This window comes from Xenopus tropicalis, chromosome 3 (genome assembly GCF_000004195.4).
Source record: "Xenopus tropicalis strain Nigerian chromosome 3, UCB_Xtro_10.0, whole genome shotgun sequence".
Lineage (NCBI taxonomy): Eukaryota > Metazoa > Chordata > Amphibia > Anura > Pipidae > Xenopus > Xenopus tropicalis.
The window spans coordinates 142,185,862-142,205,133 of record NC_030679.2 but is presented as its reverse complement, the minus strand read 5'-3'; the positions used below and the strand labels follow the sequence as shown (position 1 = coordinate 142,205,133).

The 19,272-nt window shown below is 42.0% G+C and overlaps 1 protein-coding gene across 1 annotated transcript in view; it reads right to left on the bottom strand.

Annotated features, from left to right (window-relative positions):
- Nucleotides 1–19,272, bottom strand: part of LOC100492134 (complement C3) — a 60,279-nt gene that overhangs the window by 23,443 nt on the left and 17,564 nt on the right. The window contains exons 16-26 of the mRNA XM_031899488.1: nucleotides 15,818–15,892; nucleotides 15,355–15,555; nucleotides 14,740–14,851; nucleotides 13,004–13,089; nucleotides 9,779–9,918; nucleotides 8,391–8,603; nucleotides 8,174–8,240; nucleotides 7,958–8,044; nucleotides 7,607–7,810; nucleotides 4,358–4,433; nucleotides 2,670–2,829 (exon numbers count right to left, since the gene is read on the bottom strand). Coding sequence (XP_031755348.1) covers nucleotides 2,670–2,829; nucleotides 4,358–4,433; nucleotides 7,607–7,810; nucleotides 7,958–8,044; nucleotides 8,174–8,240; nucleotides 8,391–8,603; nucleotides 9,779–9,918; nucleotides 13,004–13,089; nucleotides 14,740–14,851; nucleotides 15,355–15,555; nucleotides 15,818–15,892 — 1,421 coding nt within the window. The remainder of the gene's footprint in view (nucleotides 1–2,669; nucleotides 2,830–4,357; nucleotides 4,434–7,606; nucleotides 7,811–7,957; nucleotides 8,045–8,173; nucleotides 8,241–8,390; nucleotides 8,604–9,778; nucleotides 9,919–13,003; nucleotides 13,090–14,739; nucleotides 14,852–15,354; nucleotides 15,556–15,817; nucleotides 15,893–19,272) is intronic.

The following is a 19,272-nucleotide window of genomic DNA, read 5'->3' as shown; positions in this document are numbered from 1 at the left end:
AATGGCGCCATCTCCTAGAGGGGTCTAAACATCTAGTTACGGTCTATACCGACCATAAAAATTTACTTTATATTGAATCCGCTAAGCGCCTGAACCCAAGGCAAGCCAGGTGGGCTTTATTCTTTTCAAGGTTCAATTTTTCTTTAACTTTTAAGGCCGGATCAAAGAATACCAAGGCAGATGCACTCTCTAGGAGTTTCAATTCTGTTTCCTCCGACTCTGGTGAGTGTACTCCCATCATTCCCAGGGAGTTAATTGTTGCAACTTTGGAGTCTGACCTCTCTTCCTTATTGTCCCCATTACAATCTTCTGCTCCTATTGAAACACCATCTGGTAAATGGTTTGTTCCTGAGGAGCTTAGGGAACAAGTATTGAGAGGTTCATGATTCTAAAATGGCAGGTCATCCAGGTGTTGCAAAAACCCTTTCTTTGTTGTCCCGCCATATTTGGTGGCCATCCTTCAAGCAGGATGCTAAAACTTTTGTCGATTCCTGTCCAATTTGTCAAAGGTCTAAATCATCTCATCAGCAGCCTCAGGGTCTGTTAAATCCCTTGCCCATTCCAATGAAGCCTTGGTCCCACATCTCTATGGATTTTATTGTGGAGTTACCCCCTTCTCAGGGTAAAACAGTGATTTGGGTGGTGGTTGATAGATTTAGTAAAATGGCTCATTTTATTCCTCTCCCACACCTCCCTTCTGCTAAGACCCTGGCTGATTTATTCATTACTCATATTTTTAAGTTTCATGGGTTTCCTGTGAATATCGTTTCTGACAGGGGGGTTCAGTTTGTGTCAAGATTTTGGCGTGCTTTCTGTTCTTTGGTTGGGACAGAATTATCCTTTTCCTCTGCCTACCACCCCCAAACTAACGATCAAACCGAAAGGGTGAACCAGTCCCTTGAGCAGTATCTCAGGTGCTATGTGTCCGATAACCAGTCCACATGGTCTGAACTGCTCCCCTGGGCAGAATTTGCGTACAATAATGCTACCCATTCCTCCTCAGGGAGGTCTCCTTTCTTTGTCGTTTATGGGTTACACCCCAAAGCATTTTCTTTTTCTGGCTCTAATTCCCCTGTACCTTCTGCCAATTCCTCTGTCTTAAGATTTTCTGAAATCTGGTCGCTAGTTCATGATTCACTATCTGCAGCTTCCCTAGCCCAGAAAAAAGCTGCTGACAAATCCCGTAGGGAGGCTCCCTAGTACAAGGTGGGGGATTTAGTGTGGTTATCAACCAAGAATATTAAGTTAAAGGTTCCCTCTCCCAAACTGGGTCCCAGGTTTATTGGTCCATATCCCATCATTGCAATAGTTAACCCATCTTCTGTCCATCTGCAGTTACCTCCTAATTTCAAAATTGCTAATACTTTTCATGTTTCTCTCCTTAAACCTGCTGCTAACACTCGTCATTTGTCCGTTCCTCCCCCGGTGCTGATTGAAGGTCAGCCTGAATATGAGATCCAGGAGTTCCTTGACTCCCGCCTGGTGAGAGGTAAGTTACAATATCTTACCAGGTGGAAAGGCTTCGGCCCTGAGGAGAACTCTTGGGTTGATGACATCAAAGCTGACCGCCTTAGGAAGCAATTCCATTTAAGGTTTCCTGAGAAGCCTGGGGGTCCGGTGGCCCCCCCTAGAGAGGGGGGTAATGTAAGGAAAAGCGCCTTACCGGCACGGCGGGGACGCCCGCCGCGCTGCCATCAGCGGGGACGCCCGCCGCGCCGTCTGCTCCCTGTGCCGGCTCTCTCCTAGGTGTGCGCGCACTTCCGCGTTTTAAAGGCGCATGCGCGCTGACGTCATGACGTCAGCGGGCAAAGGCGCGAAATTCAAATATTTAAAGGGCCATTTGCATTGGATTCATTGCCCGTGATAGAATTTGATTCTGGTGCCTTCCTGAGCCTTGTTCCTGTCGTGTTTTCCTGTTTTTGACCCGGCTTGCTCCTGACTATTCTGATTATCCATATCTGACCTCGGCTTGTACTTTGACTACGATTTCATCTCATCCTGCTGTATTGATTACTCGGTTTGACCCTTGCCTGTCTGACTATCCTTGATTGCTGCCCGCCCCGACCTAGCCTGCCTGACGACGACCTTGTTTAACCCTATTTGTACCGTGATCTTCGGCCTAACTGACTTTCTACAGTCGTGCCCCATTGCTAGCCAGAACTCCTGCTTTGCACCTCTCGTATAAATCCAGGTGGCATCCGAGTAGCTGAGGGCTCCTCCCGAAGCCAAAGGCGGTCACGCTACTGGTGAAGCACGAGCTGAGACCAGGGTGCTTGGCACTAGCTCTGGTATTGGGTGCCGACCGTGACAATGGGTATCTACCAGTACATAATGTGTCTGTATGGGTATCTACCGGTACGTACCCCCATTTCCATTCCTGTAATGTATCTGTATGGGTATCTACTGGTACGTACCCCCATTTCCATTCCTGTAATGTATCTGTATGGGTATCTACCAGTACATACCCCCATTTCCATTCCTGTAATGTATCTGTATGGGTATCTACCAGTACATACCCCCATTTCCATTCCTGTAATGTATCTGTATGGGTATCTACCGGTACGTACCCCCATTTCCATTCCTGTAATGTATCTGTATGGGTATCTACCGGTACATACCCCCATTTCCATTCCTGTAATGTATCTGTATGGGTATCAACCAGTACATACCCCCATTTCCATTTGAAGGACAGGTCCATTCTCTACAAACATTCCATCTGGCATTTGTCTCTCATTGAAAAGCCACTTGATTGCACCACAGAGAACATAATCATCAATCTCTGTATATTCGTAGGACATGGCAAACACTTTAGCAACGTACGCTGTGAGCCTGAAGGAAGGGGAAATAAAGAGCCAATGAAAGAGAGGACACACATTGGTTGTCATTGATTCATTGTCTCACAGCTAAAGGGGCGGGGCTTTGAGAAAGATAAGAACGGTTACATAACATAGTAGATGAGGTTGAAAAAGGACTCACATCCATCAAGTTCAACCTGTTTGTCTAAGTGAACCTGCCTAACTGCTAGTGGAGCCAGAAGAAGTTGAAAAGATCCTATATCCGAGAGACCAGCGACCAGTCCATAGATTAACTTTTTACTAGAGTTAATTTCAGTAAGTCTGCATATTCTCACTTTCTAAAAAGCCATCCAACTCTAACATATCTAATATATCTGCCAGTACAACAGCCGTGGGAAGAGAATTCCACAACTCTCACTGTAAAAACCCCTTTCACATCTTAAGATGGAACCTTCTTTCCTCTAATGTGAATGTATGCCCTCGCGGCTGCTGGAAGGGTCTACTAATGAATAAAGCACCCGAGAGTTAATATTATGGGACCCTTAAGCGCCTCTTCCCCAGTGTAATCAATACCAATTAGGCCAGTCTTTACTCATAACTGAGACTTTCCATTCCCTTTATCAGATAGATGGGTCTACTTTGGATTTTCTATTGATTTCCCTTGGAGACAAAAACAGCTTAGCATATTCTAGATGGGGCCAAATTTGGGCCTGCATCATTTTTTTGTTACAGAGAAGTGAAGGATATAGCAGATTTGGCTGTGGCCAAATGGCTTTACTTTTTAACCAGATATGAAATATGTGACAAGGTTGTGCTTGTGCTCTGTTTAAAGGAGTAGGAAAGGGAAAAATGACATTTTATTTCCAACAGATTAGTCTCAATAGTGCAAGTTAGACTACTATATTTATTCTGCAGAATGCTTTACCATAAACAACCATTAAAGCTCCCTATGTTTGTTTAAGACAGTTGCTGCCATTTTAGCTTGGTCTCAGTAGCTTCCATGCTGCAGCTCTGGCTGCTGGTAGCTCAGATTACGGCAGAAACGGGAGGGGGAGAGAGCAGAAGGGAGGGGGAGAGAGGAGAAAACTGAGCAGACTGAAGGATTTTTCTGAGAGCAGGAAGTCTGGCACAGAAGATCATGTATACAGAAAAAAATTAATTAATGTGGTGTTTCTTTTTCAAGGCGGACAGGACTATGCCTGTATTTACCTTTCTGATAAAGCTTAGTTTTTACCTTTCTTTCTCCTTTAAGGAAAAAAATAAAATATTCAATCACTCCTTCAGTTCACCTCCATTTTCATGCCATTAAAGTTACAAAAAGGCAAAAAAAAAAAAAAATTTGATGATATTGGTTCAGAAACAGATATTCCCTTGTAATTTCCAGGAATTGATGTCCTGGGGGAATGGAAATATTCTTATAGAAACTATGTGGTTTTAGTGGTATAGTCAAATAGATTAGGGAGGTTCAGGAGGACAACAAGGGTTGATTTTTAAAAAAATTTCACCACAGTCCCTTTAATATAAGAACTTCTTTTGTGTATTTGTGCAGATGTGAGCCTTACCACGTGCTGGATGGCCTAATTTGAAATGCTGCAAAGGAGCCGTCAGGTTTCCTATAAGCCAGTTCTCTCTGATAACCTATGAAGACAGAAATGCTACAGTAACTTATCCATGTTTTTAGTATAACTGGAGTAAGTCTATCAACTTTTCACACTTAAAGGGACAGTAACACCAAAAAATGAAGGTGTATAAAAGTAATTACTATATAATGTAATGCTGCTCTGTACTGGTACAACTGGTGTGTTTTCCTTAGAAAGACTACTATAGTTTATATAATAAAGCTTCTGTGTAGCCCCGGGGGCAGCCATTTACAGGAGAAAAGGCACATGTTACTTAGCAGATAACAGATAAACCCCCATTATATGCTACAAAGCACAAAGCTTATCTGTTATCTGCTATGTGCCTGTGCCTTTTCTCCTTTTTCCCAACTTCAATGGCTGCCCCCATGTTGACATAGCAGCTCATTTATATAAACTATATTAGCGTTTCTGTTGCAAACTTACCAGTTTTACCAGCACAGGGCAAATAGAACTTAGCAAATATAAAAGAAAGGCTCTTATCGAGCTATTGAAAGGCTGGCGAGATTCACTAGCCAACAGTTATTTTAGACTCCTTCACTCTTTTCTGCGTGAAAAATGTCCCTTATCTTTCATGTGCATTGCAAAGAAAAAGCATATACAAAATTTCAAATCAAAAAGAAAGAAGTCAGGGGAGAAATAAAGCAATGCTTCAACGTGTCTTCTTGGTCTATGGATATCTTGTCGATCGAGGAACGAAGAGAAACAAACTATAAAAAGAAACAGGTTATAAAACATCACAGAGTACAGTAAAATCGTTCAAACTATATAAAGGTTGTCGTCCCATGAGGCATATAGATTGTTTATACACAGCCGAGAGGAAGGGGTCAAAGAGAATAGCAATAGAAGTAATGGTTTGTGGTAGAAGGCAATGTGCGATTGGGCGTCCCAGATATATGCTTGACTAAGCAGCCAGGCCATGTATCTCCCAGACTTTGAGATATTGGGGAATAGTATTATGAAGAGCGGCTATCCCATATTATCCCATATCCAAATTTCCTATTGGCGTTTACCTGATTATTTCTGCCATAGAAGGTGCAAATGAAGTTTCCCGTGTAGATGCGATAGTCAATCACGTAGCTGTGAGTATGTAGCTGATTAAGGCTTGACCACTGTTGCACATTTTCAGGAATGGTTTCCCCAGAAGCATCGTAGAGGGATCTAAGGGGACCAAATGGGAGAATATTCGGCCCACAAGGTTTGCTACTTCCTTCCATATGGGCTGAATAACAGGGCAGGCCCACAAGATATGCACCAAAGATCCCTGTGCTCCACAGTTCCTCCAGCAAGTTGAGGGATGGTCCGGAAAAACCTTATGAAGCTTATCTGGGCTATGGTACCAGAACATCAGGATTCTGTATTATGTTCTTTTTGTCTAACTCATGTGGTCATCTTTCTTGTGTTTCCCCAGATATTTATCCAGTCTGTTCAGTGGATGTGTGAGAATTTCATCCCACTTGTCCATATATTTGTGTCGCCGTTCTGGGGGGGCGGGGAGGTGGGCGGAGTTGGCCGACCGGGTTGCCTAGGGCGCCTGGTCGGCTTGGCCCGCCCCTGGTTTGTGTGACAAGAAGTCATGTGATTTTAAGCATTCAGTTTGGCCAGAGGCATGGAGTCAGCCAAATCCAAATCCTGTTGGAAAAGGCAGAATCTAGGGCTGGGCGATATAGCGTTTAATACCGAATACCGGTGTTTTTTTTAAAAATACCGGGGTGTCAGGCTACTCACCCGTGCGGGCCGGTTTCGCATGCCTCCTTGCGGGACGTTGCGCACGCGCGGCCGTCAAAGCGCACGTACATGTCAAAGTGCGCACGTCCATGACGCGCTGACGGCGCTGGTTCTGCGCATGCGTGGGGGGTATTTAAAGCTATCAAACGCCTCCTCCTGTGCCAACTTGTCTGCAGCCTTGCCTGGGAAACTAAGCCTGCCTGATTTACCTTACGACTTTCTGTTGCCGATCCTTCGCTTGCCTGACTCTGATTTTCAATGATGCAGTAATTATTCTCTAATTTATTAGGAAATGGGGTCAACACCTAATCATGCATGGAAAAAAAATATACCATCAAATACCGTGACACCGATATAATTTTGAAAAATATCGTGATATAAATTTTTGGTCATACCGCCCAGCTCTAGCAGAATCCCAAACCGAATCCTGAATTTAGTGCTGGTTTGTAGAAGCTTATTTATAAAGCGCTTCTAGGATACGCACCGCTGTACAATTTTGCAATATACACACAGGGTAGTAAATAAATCATTGTTATTTATATTATTAAGTTATTATAAATCATTTACATACAGCAATGAAGTGCCATGGTGTAAAAGACACATTAGAAAGGAATTTAATAAAAAGCCACTGACCATAGGGCTGATTCACTAAAGTGCGATAACGCATATCGCATGCTTTTTTGCGTTAAAATAGATCTAAAAAAACGCACGATTCGCTATAGTATTATCGCATGCGTTAAGTCGCATATCACGTGCGTTAATAGCGCACAGAAATAACACTAACGCATGATTCACAAACACTTAGACGGGCTAAATATCGCATTCGTCTGTGCGAAAATTAACCCCTACTTGGGGCAGACGGTAATTATAGAAAAGTACAGTTAATGAGCTTTTGGCAACACAATAAGGACTTTGCAGTGGGATTTATTCCAGTCTGTGTTGGCCCCAGAGTGATGCAGCCGCCAGTTTGCAGGGAAATGGGCATTTGAAAAAAAAGTAGTTTTACGAACGTGATCCTGTGTATGGCTAATGAGGCGTGCGCGCGAAAAGTATCGCTCGTGCGTTAATTAGCGCGTGCGACAAGTAGCGCGCACATGTAAATTAGCGCGCGTTGAGGCGAATGCCGCACGAAAATAGTCTTTGCGACTTAAATATCGCACACAGCATCTCATCTAAATTAATATACTTTTAGTCAATCGTGCGTTAAGACGCGAAAAATTAGATGCAATAAAATTTTAATGCATGCTATAAATAGTGCACGTTTTAACGCACTTTAGCGAATCAACCCTCATACCTCTTATAATTATGGCCATTATGCCATCCACTCATTAACTGGGGATATGGGCGGTGCACCATTGGCACTCTGGTCAGCTATCTCCTTTACTTTGCCTGAGAAATACACAATGTATCAAAGTGTTTTTTAACTCTTGCACTTTGTCTACTCACCATCTTTAATGTTGCCGATGGCTGTTTCTCTGCGGTCCACTCCAACTCGCTGCCACTGTGCGGTTGCATCAAGGTACCGTGTAGTAATGACATTAGTAGTCATTCTCATCATGTTCTGCTCTCCACTCCCGACTGGTTTCTGAATCAAATGCCGTAATTTGCTCCCATCAATGGCGCTCTCCACCAGCTGACTGATTGGAGTTCCTACGAATAAAAAGGGAATTAATTAAGAATAACAAGATTTAGTTAAGATCATATTAAGAGACACCAATAAAAAGGGTGAGAGGCTGTAACTGATGAGAAGCTTCTTAGATATTTCCCTCAACATCTGAATTTCTTCTTTCTGTTCACCTTGTAATATGACTTTGATGTCAATATCTGACTTGGGAACAATATTCGGTGCAGACAGCGCTTTAATCGTTACTTCTTGGACCCCACCTATGGGATAAATAATTCACACGATCACAATTATATATTAATAAAATATGAAATTATGATGTTGGACCCCAATACACCTTTCTTAAAGAACCATGAGACTTACGGGCACTTGAAATAAGAAACACTGACCTCTTCCTTTTACCTCTGGCTCTAAAATCACAGAATTTAATGTTTTTGAAAGAAGCACTCCTTCGGGCTAAAACAGAAGAAAATGCAAAATAAAGACACAGAAACATTTAACCTGATAGTGACAGCAGCACCAGAGTATCTGTTTACATAGCCCTTATCCAAATACGGCACTACTTTCCCTCAAACACACTACAGTTTGCTCATGGATCTAACTCACCACAACATTTAGCGTTTTACGGACGCCGTCTGAAACAAATTGCCTATAGACCACTGCCGTCACTTCTACAACATGCTGACCGAGTTCGAGTGGCACAATGATGAAGGGGACAACAGCAGAGGACTCGGCACCAACCCAAACCTCCTGCCGGAACTTCTGTTTAGGTTTGGACAGACTGCAGAACTCTTTATTGTAGCCGAACTTCACTAGCACCTATGCAAGGAATGAAAGAAAACAGATACAGTTGGCCTTCACACTTGTGTGTTGGTTTTATAAAGAAACTGGTGGATCCCGGTCCTGTGTAAGCAGCAAAGACTGTGGAATAAATTCACAAAATGGTAAAATGTTGCCAAATGAATTGGAGTCAATGGCCTTTTTGTGTGGTTTTCTTAGTGAAAAAAAAACACATGGAGAAATGATAATAAGGCCAATGACATCATTCCCACGTGAAAAATGCTATTGGCGTGGGTTTGTGGAAAATATTTTGGCACAAATCTACCAGGTGAAAAAGGTTGCTCATCCTTTTTAAGACCAGTTGCATCTATTTGGGAGCTGTACAGATCTTCAGATCATTTGCACTGTGCACAACTGCAGGAATGTTTATGGGCGCAAAAAACTTTTATGAATATTGTCAATGTGCTTGTGACACCATTGTGCCTGTATTTATAAATGAGTGCTATAATATATATACATATATATATTTTTTTTTTTTTTAAGTTGTTATGAGAGTTGGCCCTGATTGTCAAGTTGTCTGGTAGAAAACTCCAGGTGGGTGCTGATCCCACTCAGTACTGAGTACCGGAATATAATTACATGGAGAGGTTGGGTGTGCCGGAAGATTCTTTTTTAAGTTCTCTGGTGGGCAATATTAGGCCCAATACAAATACTAAGGGCCGATGGACTGCCACACATTTATATACCGACACCATACTAGGTCCACATTTGGTGCCTATGTCAGAGGTAACTTAAGAATGCATTAAGGACAGGAATCCCTTGTCTCCCTTTGTTCCCCTGATGCACCTTCTTTGCACATTAAATGGGCTTTGCCAGGATATACCTACATCCTGATTATGTGCCATCTCTTCTGTACGCAGCCCTGAGGTATTACCAGGAGAACAGATGCAGATCCAGAGACAGGCAGAACTGTTGGTTTTACATTCTGTGGTAGACTCAACTCTTGGGGGAAAGGTGCAAAATGCACTTAAAAGTAATATAATGCTGAAGGAATCCTAGGAAGTGTCTATCTTCTATCTGGAGTCCACTATAGGTTAAAAGCTCACCCAATAGGAAATGTAAGGGCTGAGACTGGATTTTCTTCCCAGGATTCCTTCTGCTTTGCATTACTTACTATTCCCTATTTCCCGTCCCTACTATTCTCTCCCATTTACCTTAATCTTGTGGCTGTTATAGTTGTGGACAACGGCTCGGATCTCCACCTGCTCGTTCCTCACAACAGAAGAAGGCAGTTTTAGGTCGATAGAGAAATCCTTCATTGCCTTAATCTCATGGGGAGGAGCCACGCACAGACCTGTATACAGAGAAGAAGACAATGCACCAGTGTCAAAATATATTTGTTTTGCATAGTCACATGACATGAACCTTAAAACACATAAACAGTAAAAGAAATTGACCATCAATGCAATGGAAATAGAGAAGAGGAAAAGAGTTTAGTAACATAGTAAGTTAGGTTGAAAAAAGACATATGTCCATCACGTTCAACCATAATGCCTATATATAACCTGCCTAACTACTAGTTGATCCAGAGGAAGGCAAAAAACCCCATCTGAAGCCTCTCTAATTTGCCGCAGAGGGGAAACAATTCCTTCCTGACTCCAAGATGGCAATCGGACCAGTCCCTGGATCAACTTGTACTAAGGGCTATCTCCCATAACCCTGTATTCCCTTTTTAAATCTATATAATCTATATAAAGCCAGCACAACTGATTCGGGGAGGGAATCCCACAACCTCACAGCTCTCACAGTAAAAAATCCTTTCCGAATATTTAGATGGAACCTCCCTTCTTCTAAACGGAGTGGGTGCCCTCATGTCCGTTGGAAGGACCTACTGGTAAATAAAACATTAGAAAGGTTATTATATTCTAGATGGGGCCTTACCAGCGCTCTGTAAAGGGGAAGAATAACCCCCTCCTCCCGTGAATCTATGCCCTTTTTAATACAGCTCAGTACCCTGTTTGCCCTTGCAGCTGCTGCCTGGCATTGCTTGCTACAGCCAAGTTTATTATCTACAAGGACTCCAAGCTCCTTCTCCATTATGGATTTGCCTAGTGCAGTCCCATTAAGGGTATAAGTGGCTGCATATTGTTACATCCCAGGTGCATGACCTTACATTTATCCACATTAAATCTCATCTGCCACTTAGCTGCCCAGATTGCCAGTTGGTCAAGATCCTGCTGCAAGGTGCCCCATCCTGGATAGAATTGACTGGTCTGCAGAGTTCTGTGCCATCTGCAAACACTGATACATTACTCATAATACCCTCCCCCAAGTCATTTATGAACAAGTTAAACAAAAGTGGACCCAGTACAGAACCCTGAGGGACCCCACTGAGAACCTTACTCCAAGTAGAGAATGTGCCATTAACAACCCCCCTCTGTACCCGATCCTGTAGCCAGTTTCCTATCCATGTGCAAACGACTTCACTAAGACCAACAGACCTTAGCTTAGAAAGCAGTCGTTTGTGGGGAACGGTATCAAATGCTTTGGCATATAATGCCATTCTCCAGTACATAATTTTGTATGTGATCCCTTAACAAGCCTTCAAATAACTTGCCCACCACGGATGTCAGACTTACAGGCCTATAATTGCCAGGCTGAGATCTTACTCCCTGTATAAATATAGGAATGACATTCGCCTTCTTCCAATCCGTAGGTACCATACCTGATGAAAGCGAGTCTGAGAATATCAGAAACAAGGGCCACTGTAATTCTGCCCCTAGCTCTCTCAGTACCCGAGGGTGTATTCCATCTGGCCCAGGTGCCTTGTTTACATTTATCGTGTGTAACCCTTTAAGCACCATATCCTGTGCCAACCACTGTGTAGTTGGAGCTGAGGCAACAGTGAAGCTATTGGGTGGGACTTGGCCCTCTGGCTCCTCTACTGTATACACAGAAGAAAAGAACTGGTTAGGCATATCTGCCTTTTCTGTATCCGCTGTAACCATATTGTTATTATAACTCAATGGGGCCACACCCTCAACCTGCATCTTTTTGCTATTAATATACTTAAAAAACTTTTTGGGGTTAGTCTTGGCCTTGGCCGCGATGCGCTCCTCATTTTCTATCTTTTCCTTCCGGATTGCTGTTTTATAGTGTTTATATTCATTAAACGCAGCTACTGTCCCCCTCTGACTTATAGTCAGACTTTATTACTGCAAAATCATTTTAACAGATATTTAAAAAAAAATTTAAAATCAGACTGGGATTTCTTGCTTGGTTCTAGATCTCAATATCTCCCACTTTTTCAGCTATTTGTGAGGACTTACCAAGATGGCTCCATCTGCTCCCATGTTACTTCTGCATGTGAGTAAGCTAATAGGTCTTGGCACTCACAAGATGACATCATCGTGTTACAACAACTGCTTTGTGATGTAATTATGGTCTTCATGATGTCATTGGTTCCAGAACAGTTTAAATTCAGAAACTTGCTTAGGTGCTTGATTGTAGGATTTTGATCTTTCAGAGCTCCTGGGTGCTACTATAGTTAAGCAAATTCCTAGTTTTGAACTAGGCCGACTCTTAGGCTTATGCTGCCTGCTACTGCCCAATACTATCACATATTCTGACTGCCCTCGGCATTGGCCTGATCCCCACAGAGCTTATTTCTTCTACCTGGACCTCAGCCTGAAGCTCTCTGAAATGCTTCTATCTTCTGAGACTGGCATACTGCTAGATGGCTGTGACACCATTTAAAAATGGTCATGGGATACCAGCTTAAGCCAAGTCTCTCCTGATAACTTTTCAAGTAAATATTGTTTTTTAATATTAGGCACAATGAGCATTGTGCCTAATATTAAAAAACAATTGTCAACTTTTGACTCTTTTTTTTGGGGGGGGAGAATTAAGTTACAAACTGAAGAAATTGTATATATCCCCATGTGTATCAGTAAATAAGAATACAGAGAAGTGACCGTGGGGCTGATTTTCAAACTTAGATTCTAAATTGCAGTTTCCAATAGCAATCAATTAGCAATTGTTTTTGAACAGACTTCTATAAGCTAAACAAATGAAAGCAAATACCTGATTCCTTGCTATTGCCAACTGTAATTGTGCACTTTAGCGCCTGTGCAGTTAAATTGCCCATTAACATTTTGAAAATGAAACGTATGTTTTTTTCCAATTCTATTCTTTTTATCCAAAACCATGCACGTAGTGTAAACTCATATTACAATAAATAACATTACATGCATAGGCTTCAAAACAGGTTAAAAACAAAAGACAATCAACTTCCTACACCCCTTCCCTATAGTGCCAGAACCATTACTAAACCTTTATGTGATATAGGCCCGTGTGAGCCGTATGGAGTGAGGCCACTAGAAGCTGTTCCAGTAATCCTTCCCCAGGGAATCTATAGCTACAGCCAACAGGACAGTTACCTTTGTTTTCAGACAAGCTCACAGCCAGAACCTCCCAGGTTGTTATTGAGTCTTTCAACTGAACATTTAGGATCTTGGTTGAAATCCTGTGAAGATAAAGTGCTAATGTTAGGGAACCTTCTAAGAGTGCTGTTTTGTTTTGGGAGGTGAAACTCTTGGAGTTAATTATACAGGGGGTATAAATGGAACACTGTAAATACCTTCCCATTCCCCTCTTCCCCATTAATGTTTAGACAGTAGCGTGTTGGGAAAAGTCAGCAAGAAGCATCTGAACAAGAGCCAGGCCTTTGATGGTGTTATTACATTTGTTTAAAGGGTTGGCTAGGAACTTTGCAAACACATTTTGGGGAATTTTATAGCTCAACTTTATTTGCTGGATTTGAGGACCCATTAGAAACCAACTCCCACACAGACATTGTCTGAACTAGCCCATCTTCCCCGTACCTTGCCTACCTTTTGCTCTATAGCATTCTAGGAGTCACAATAGGCCTGTGACTTGTAGATATAAATCCTGAGAACCTGACATCTAAAGGTGGCCATACAAGGTCAGATAACCTGCCAAATCAGGTCCTTCAGTCCGATTCAGCAACTTATCTGCCCATCTACAGGGACCCTTGATGGGACTGCCTGACGGATATCTGGCCTAAAATTGCCACCTACCTTAGGTGGGTAAATTGGTAGAAAGATCTGCTCATTTGGTGGCCTCAGCAATTGAAAGGATCTTATAGCGTGTAGGGAACTGGTAAATTGTGCCCTTTCTCACTGACAGTCCCCTATTTATATGGACAGCTAAAAGGGTCCTTAATGTAATAGGAAGTAAGTCTTTTCCCTGGGTCATAGCATGACCTTTTGCAGTTCAATAGTTTGGCCATAAGGTGGCACTGTGGTATAGTATAAAAGGCTAAGTAGCCATGAGGCTGGAAGCCATTTTGGTGAAAGCTCTCCACCTGAACAAACAGATTGTGGTGGAACCTGGGTTTAGGTAGGCCCAGACAGGTTAGGCAGCTCCTGTAATAGATCACACTAGGTGTGATAGACAGGCAGGGCTAGCTAGTGAGCAGCTTCTGGCTCCGACAAGGATTTGCAGAGGAATTATTATCCTGGGTATAACACTGCCCAGAGTAGGGTTACCAGTGTACAGACCTAGGGCTAGATATTTGATCACCCAGGTTCCACTGGAAGCCATAACCTGAAAGCTGGGGGTAACCCATTGTGCCCTCGGGGGGAGAGTCATTGTGACCATTTGTTATGAGTACTGTCTGACCTGTGAGATGCTACTACCTGCCAATATTGTACTTGTTATTAGTCCCAAGTGGCTGTGTAAATAAACAGTTCATTGTTCAACGGTAGGAACCACTGGCGCCCATTTCTTGAGAGTTACAGTAAAACTACCTGGCCTCAAGTGAGGGCTCACACCTGAGGGAACAAGTCTCCTTCTGGGTAATATAGGGAGTGGTTTGTGGTAAACAGAGAAGCTAATTTACCATAAGCTTACAAGTGTATGGCCACCTTAAGGCCGTCTCAACACTCAAGATGAAGACAGTGCTAAATATTATAGATGTGATGAGCTTGTGGTGGAAATAAGAAAAGGGCCTGATAGGGACTCCACTCCACTAGGAGATCCTCTGGTACTCTGGGAGGCCAGTTTGACCTTGTTCTGCCTTAACACTTTTTTTTTTAAAGAGGACAACAGACTTAGACTGCTAGCAAGGCAGGGTAGGGGTGTCATTACTAACTTGTCTTTATCAGCAGCTCCAGTCATTTGCTCTTCTCTCCAGTACCAGCTCTCAGGAAAGTCTGATCTGATTTCAATTTCATTGTTCATCATGTAACCGGAATCCTCCTCATCTGTGGCACAAGATGTTCAATAAATCTGAGATGGTAAATATCACTATGACCTCCGACTTTTCACCAAAATCACAATGCTTGAAAAAGTTTCAGTGTCAAGGGAAAATCTTACAATGGGCACCTATGGAAACTTTTATTGAAGAGCAAATGAGCAAAAATGAGTATATATAATAACATCACAACTAGCACCTCTCCCTCCAAAACATGGTCCACAAATAAATGACCTAAGTCTTAATGAAGACGTTGGAATAACAAATAGACTTTATTTCTGTGAGTGCTGTGCTGTGAGTGCCCTGCTATATATATATATATATAAGTATATAAATTTCAAGGCAATGATTTTCCATGCCCAAATTTGTATTCGTTGGCTCCTAAAAAGCACTGCAGTAATGCTCTTATGGGTGAATGAAAATCACTAGAAGCCAAGGGTAAAAGCATTTTCCTTAAATTATCTATTATCCCTAAATTGTATTATTGTCTTTGTCCAACTCATAGTTCCTTACATATTTCCAGAGTATCCTCATCTTTACTCTTCCTCTCATCTTCCCTCCTCTTCTCATAGTATTTGCAGCAGTCCAGGAAAGCGTCCACACATTCCTTCCCATCCAAGATGTAGCGGGTACGTCGCTCACAGCTGTGGCCCATCAGGTTCTCCTGCATCCCATCCAGGCAGCACTGTTTCGCCTTGTCCTTGTATTCTGAAGCTAAAGGAAAACATGTTAATTATATAAAGTGTTCTTTATACCATACCTTGGTGTGCTTTCCATCACTGGTTCTATAGTAACGTATAACAAATTACACTGCTTTGTGCCATTGAGACCAATAGGCCATGGGCATTAGGAGTTAAAGCCTGTGGGAGGAAAGAAGAGGAAAGTGGAACCCCCCCAGTCCGACCCTGCATTGCATTATGGACATGAGCTATATGAAGCCATCTTGGATCCAACCAGTTCTTGCACCATATCTTACCTTTCCCAGTTTTAATCTCCATCACTGCAACAAATGAACGCTGTTTGCGCGGCGCCCAATCTTTACATTGAGGCTCTGGGGGTAAAAAGAACATTGTCAGAACTTCTAAATATATAGGAGACACAGGCGTGCTCATGTAATGTTCCTTTTCAAATTAAAGGAAAACTATACCCCCAGAATAAATCCCTTTCTAACAGATTTAGGATTACCCAATGGCACATACTACTAAAAAATATCTTTATATGAAAATGGTTTATTTAGATGAAGCAGGGTTTTACATATGAGCTTGTTTTATGTGATATATTTTCATATAGGGTATAGTTTCCCTTTAATAGACTACCACTTAAAGGTCACATTTGGAAGGTATGGCTTTATCTGTATCTGTCTGAAAAGGGAAACTATACCCCCAAACAATGTAGGTCTCTATGAAAATATATCACATAAAACAAGCTCATTTGTAAAGCCCTGCTTCTTCTAAATAAGCCATTTTCATATAAATATACTTTTTTACTAGTATGTGCGATTGGGTAATCCTAAATAGGAAACTGCCATTTTAAGAATTAACCCTTTTCCTGTCAACGACGTAGCTCATACGTGCTTGGTGCCTAGCGACTTTTTATGCCAGCACGTAGGAGCTACGTCATTGACAGGAAAAGGGTTAATTCTTTGTCTTGCAGAGAATGAGCACAAGGTAAAGAACTCCCTAGACAACGAGCACATGGGGGGAATGAGTGGCCCCTGGGGTGCAATCACCCAGGGGCCCCAGAGGGAAAGCCAGACACATAGATTCTACATGCCTGGCTTTTCCTGCTCTCCCCCCTCCCTTCCTGCGCTGCCCACTCACCAGATCCGACTTAGAAGACTGCAGCTTCTGTCCCTGCATCACTCCTGCGATCTCCAGCTTCTTGTCCCCAGGTAAGTGCCACATACACAGACTTACACATACATTTTGGGGGTGGTTTCACACACTCACAGCACTTACAACACTCCCACATGCACACAACACGCATTTTGCCTAGTGTACACACGCACTTACACACTTGTGCAATTTTGTGAATTTTTTTTTATCGCAATGTTTTTTTCCTGCCTGAAAAAAATGTTCTTTTGCCATTGCGGATAGCATATTTGCTAACCACATTGCGCAATACCTTTTGTGTATTATATTGGTGTTTTTATTACATTTTCTGTGATTTTGGCGCATTTTTAGTAATCTTATTGCATTTTCAGTAATGCATAGTTGTTGTTCGCTTGACTTTGTAAAACTAATTTGCCCAAGCCAAAATACTCAAACTGTGATTTTGACTGCAGATATCACTAGGAAAAAAACCCATTGATTTTAGTGATTTTTTTTGGATCTTAGCAATTTTATTGCATTTCCTATTGTTCTTTATTACTTGTCTTTGTACATGGACATTTTGTCTGCTGTATTTCAATTTGGCTTCCTCGGTACCCCACATAGTTTGGTAAACCTATACATATTGGGCATCAAACTGTTCAGCAGACCCCTGGCGTTCATATTTAGAATGTACGTTACAATATATTGGTTATACAATGGGGTAAAATGCAAGCTGTGTGATCATTTTCAGAAATGTCATAAAAACTGCAGCATTTAGCATAGCTTTGTAGTTTGGTAGTGTGCAGTAGAAAAGCAAATTTACCCATTTTGGTTTTGTTAGAATCTGCACTTTCAGAAAATATCTGGTTTTCTAGGGTCTCTGTACTGTTTGTACTGTTAGGGCGTCTTATGGCACATAATACCAATGCAGGGTGCTTGTCAGATATGATAATTAGTGTTCACTATTTTCATTGGGTGCCTCTGTACGCCACATAGTTTGGTAAATCTATGCATACTGGGCATCAAACTGTTCAGTAGACCCCTGGCGTTCATATTTATAGTGTTTTATGTTTATATGTTACAGATTGTGGGGTACATAATGTGGTAAAATGCAAGCTTTGTGACAATTTTAAGAAAATCGCGTAGAGTTTGATACTGGTTTTACTGGTGGGCCCTGTAAACTGGAGGACGTGACGTCAGACGCCACAGGCCGTGCAGTAAAAAATTAGCCGCACAGCTTAGGGACACCGCACCCCGCATATGTAAGTTCCCGGCCGGGATGAATGCGACATTGGTTTAATAGTTTTTTATAGGGGAGGAAGGGCTACCTCAGTGCCTCGTAGGTCTATTACAGTAACGGACACACGTACAGTTCTTATAATCTGAACTGCTTTGTAGAACCCGCTATTTTAAAGGGGGACTGGTTTGGTAGTCTTTAACTGCACTTTATTCCAAAAATATATACCCCACTCTGCATACATAATGGGGTAAAATGCAAGCTTTGTGAGGATTTTCAGAAATGTCATAAAAACCGTTCTGTTTCACATAGCTTTGTAGTTTGGTAGTTTGCAGTACAAAAATGTATTTACCCATATATGTTTTGTCAAAATGTGTATTTTTGGAAAATATATGGTTTTTTAGGGTCTCTGTACTTTTAGGGGGTCTTATGGCACATAATGCACATACCGGGTGCAAAAGTTGCACGAACCGGAGCGACATGAAAATTCATAGGCACTATTTTTATTTGGGTGCCCCTGTACGCCACATACTATGCATATTGGGCATCAAACTGTTCAGTAGACCTTAGGTGTTACTATTTGGGGTGATTTGCCTTTGTATGCAAGAAATTGTGTGAGATAAATGCGGCAAATTGCAACATTTTTAGGCGATTTTCTGAAATGTCATAGAAACCACTAGCTTTAGGAAAGCTCTGCAGATTGGTACTTTGGTGTAGAAAGGACTCTTTACCCATGTTGGATTTGTCAGAATGTGTACTTTCCAAAAAAATATGGTTTTCACGGGTCACCCTACATTTCTGCAGTCTCTACCCCACATACAACTGCCATGTGGTTATGAATTAGTTAAAGGTAAGCCATGAAATTAGTGGCACAAGGTATATTTTGGGGTCTATAAGTGCCATGTGCTTTGATAAACCTATGTACAGTGGCATCAAACTGTTCAGTAGGCCTCTGGGGCTCATATTTAGGGTGTTTTATCTTGGTACCTAATGACCTATAGAAAATAATATGCTGCATATTGGATGTTTTGAGGTGATTTTTGGAAATGTCATAAAAATCGTCAAACTTAGAAAACCTTGGCTTGGTACTTTGGAGTAGAAAGACACGGGTACCCATTTTAGATTCGGGGGAATGTGTACTTTCCAAAAATATATGGCTTTCTGGGGTGAGTGTACTTTTTACTAGCTTTATCCCACATATAATGATGTAAATGTGTTGATTTTGCAGAAGCTGGAATGACAGAAATGATAGATCATATGGGGGTATGTTCCCATTGGGGCCCCTACATGCCACATACTTAGGGAAACCTATACATATTGGGCATGAAACTGTTCAGTGGACCCCTGGCATCTTGGTACCTAATGATACGTGGGAGATAAGAT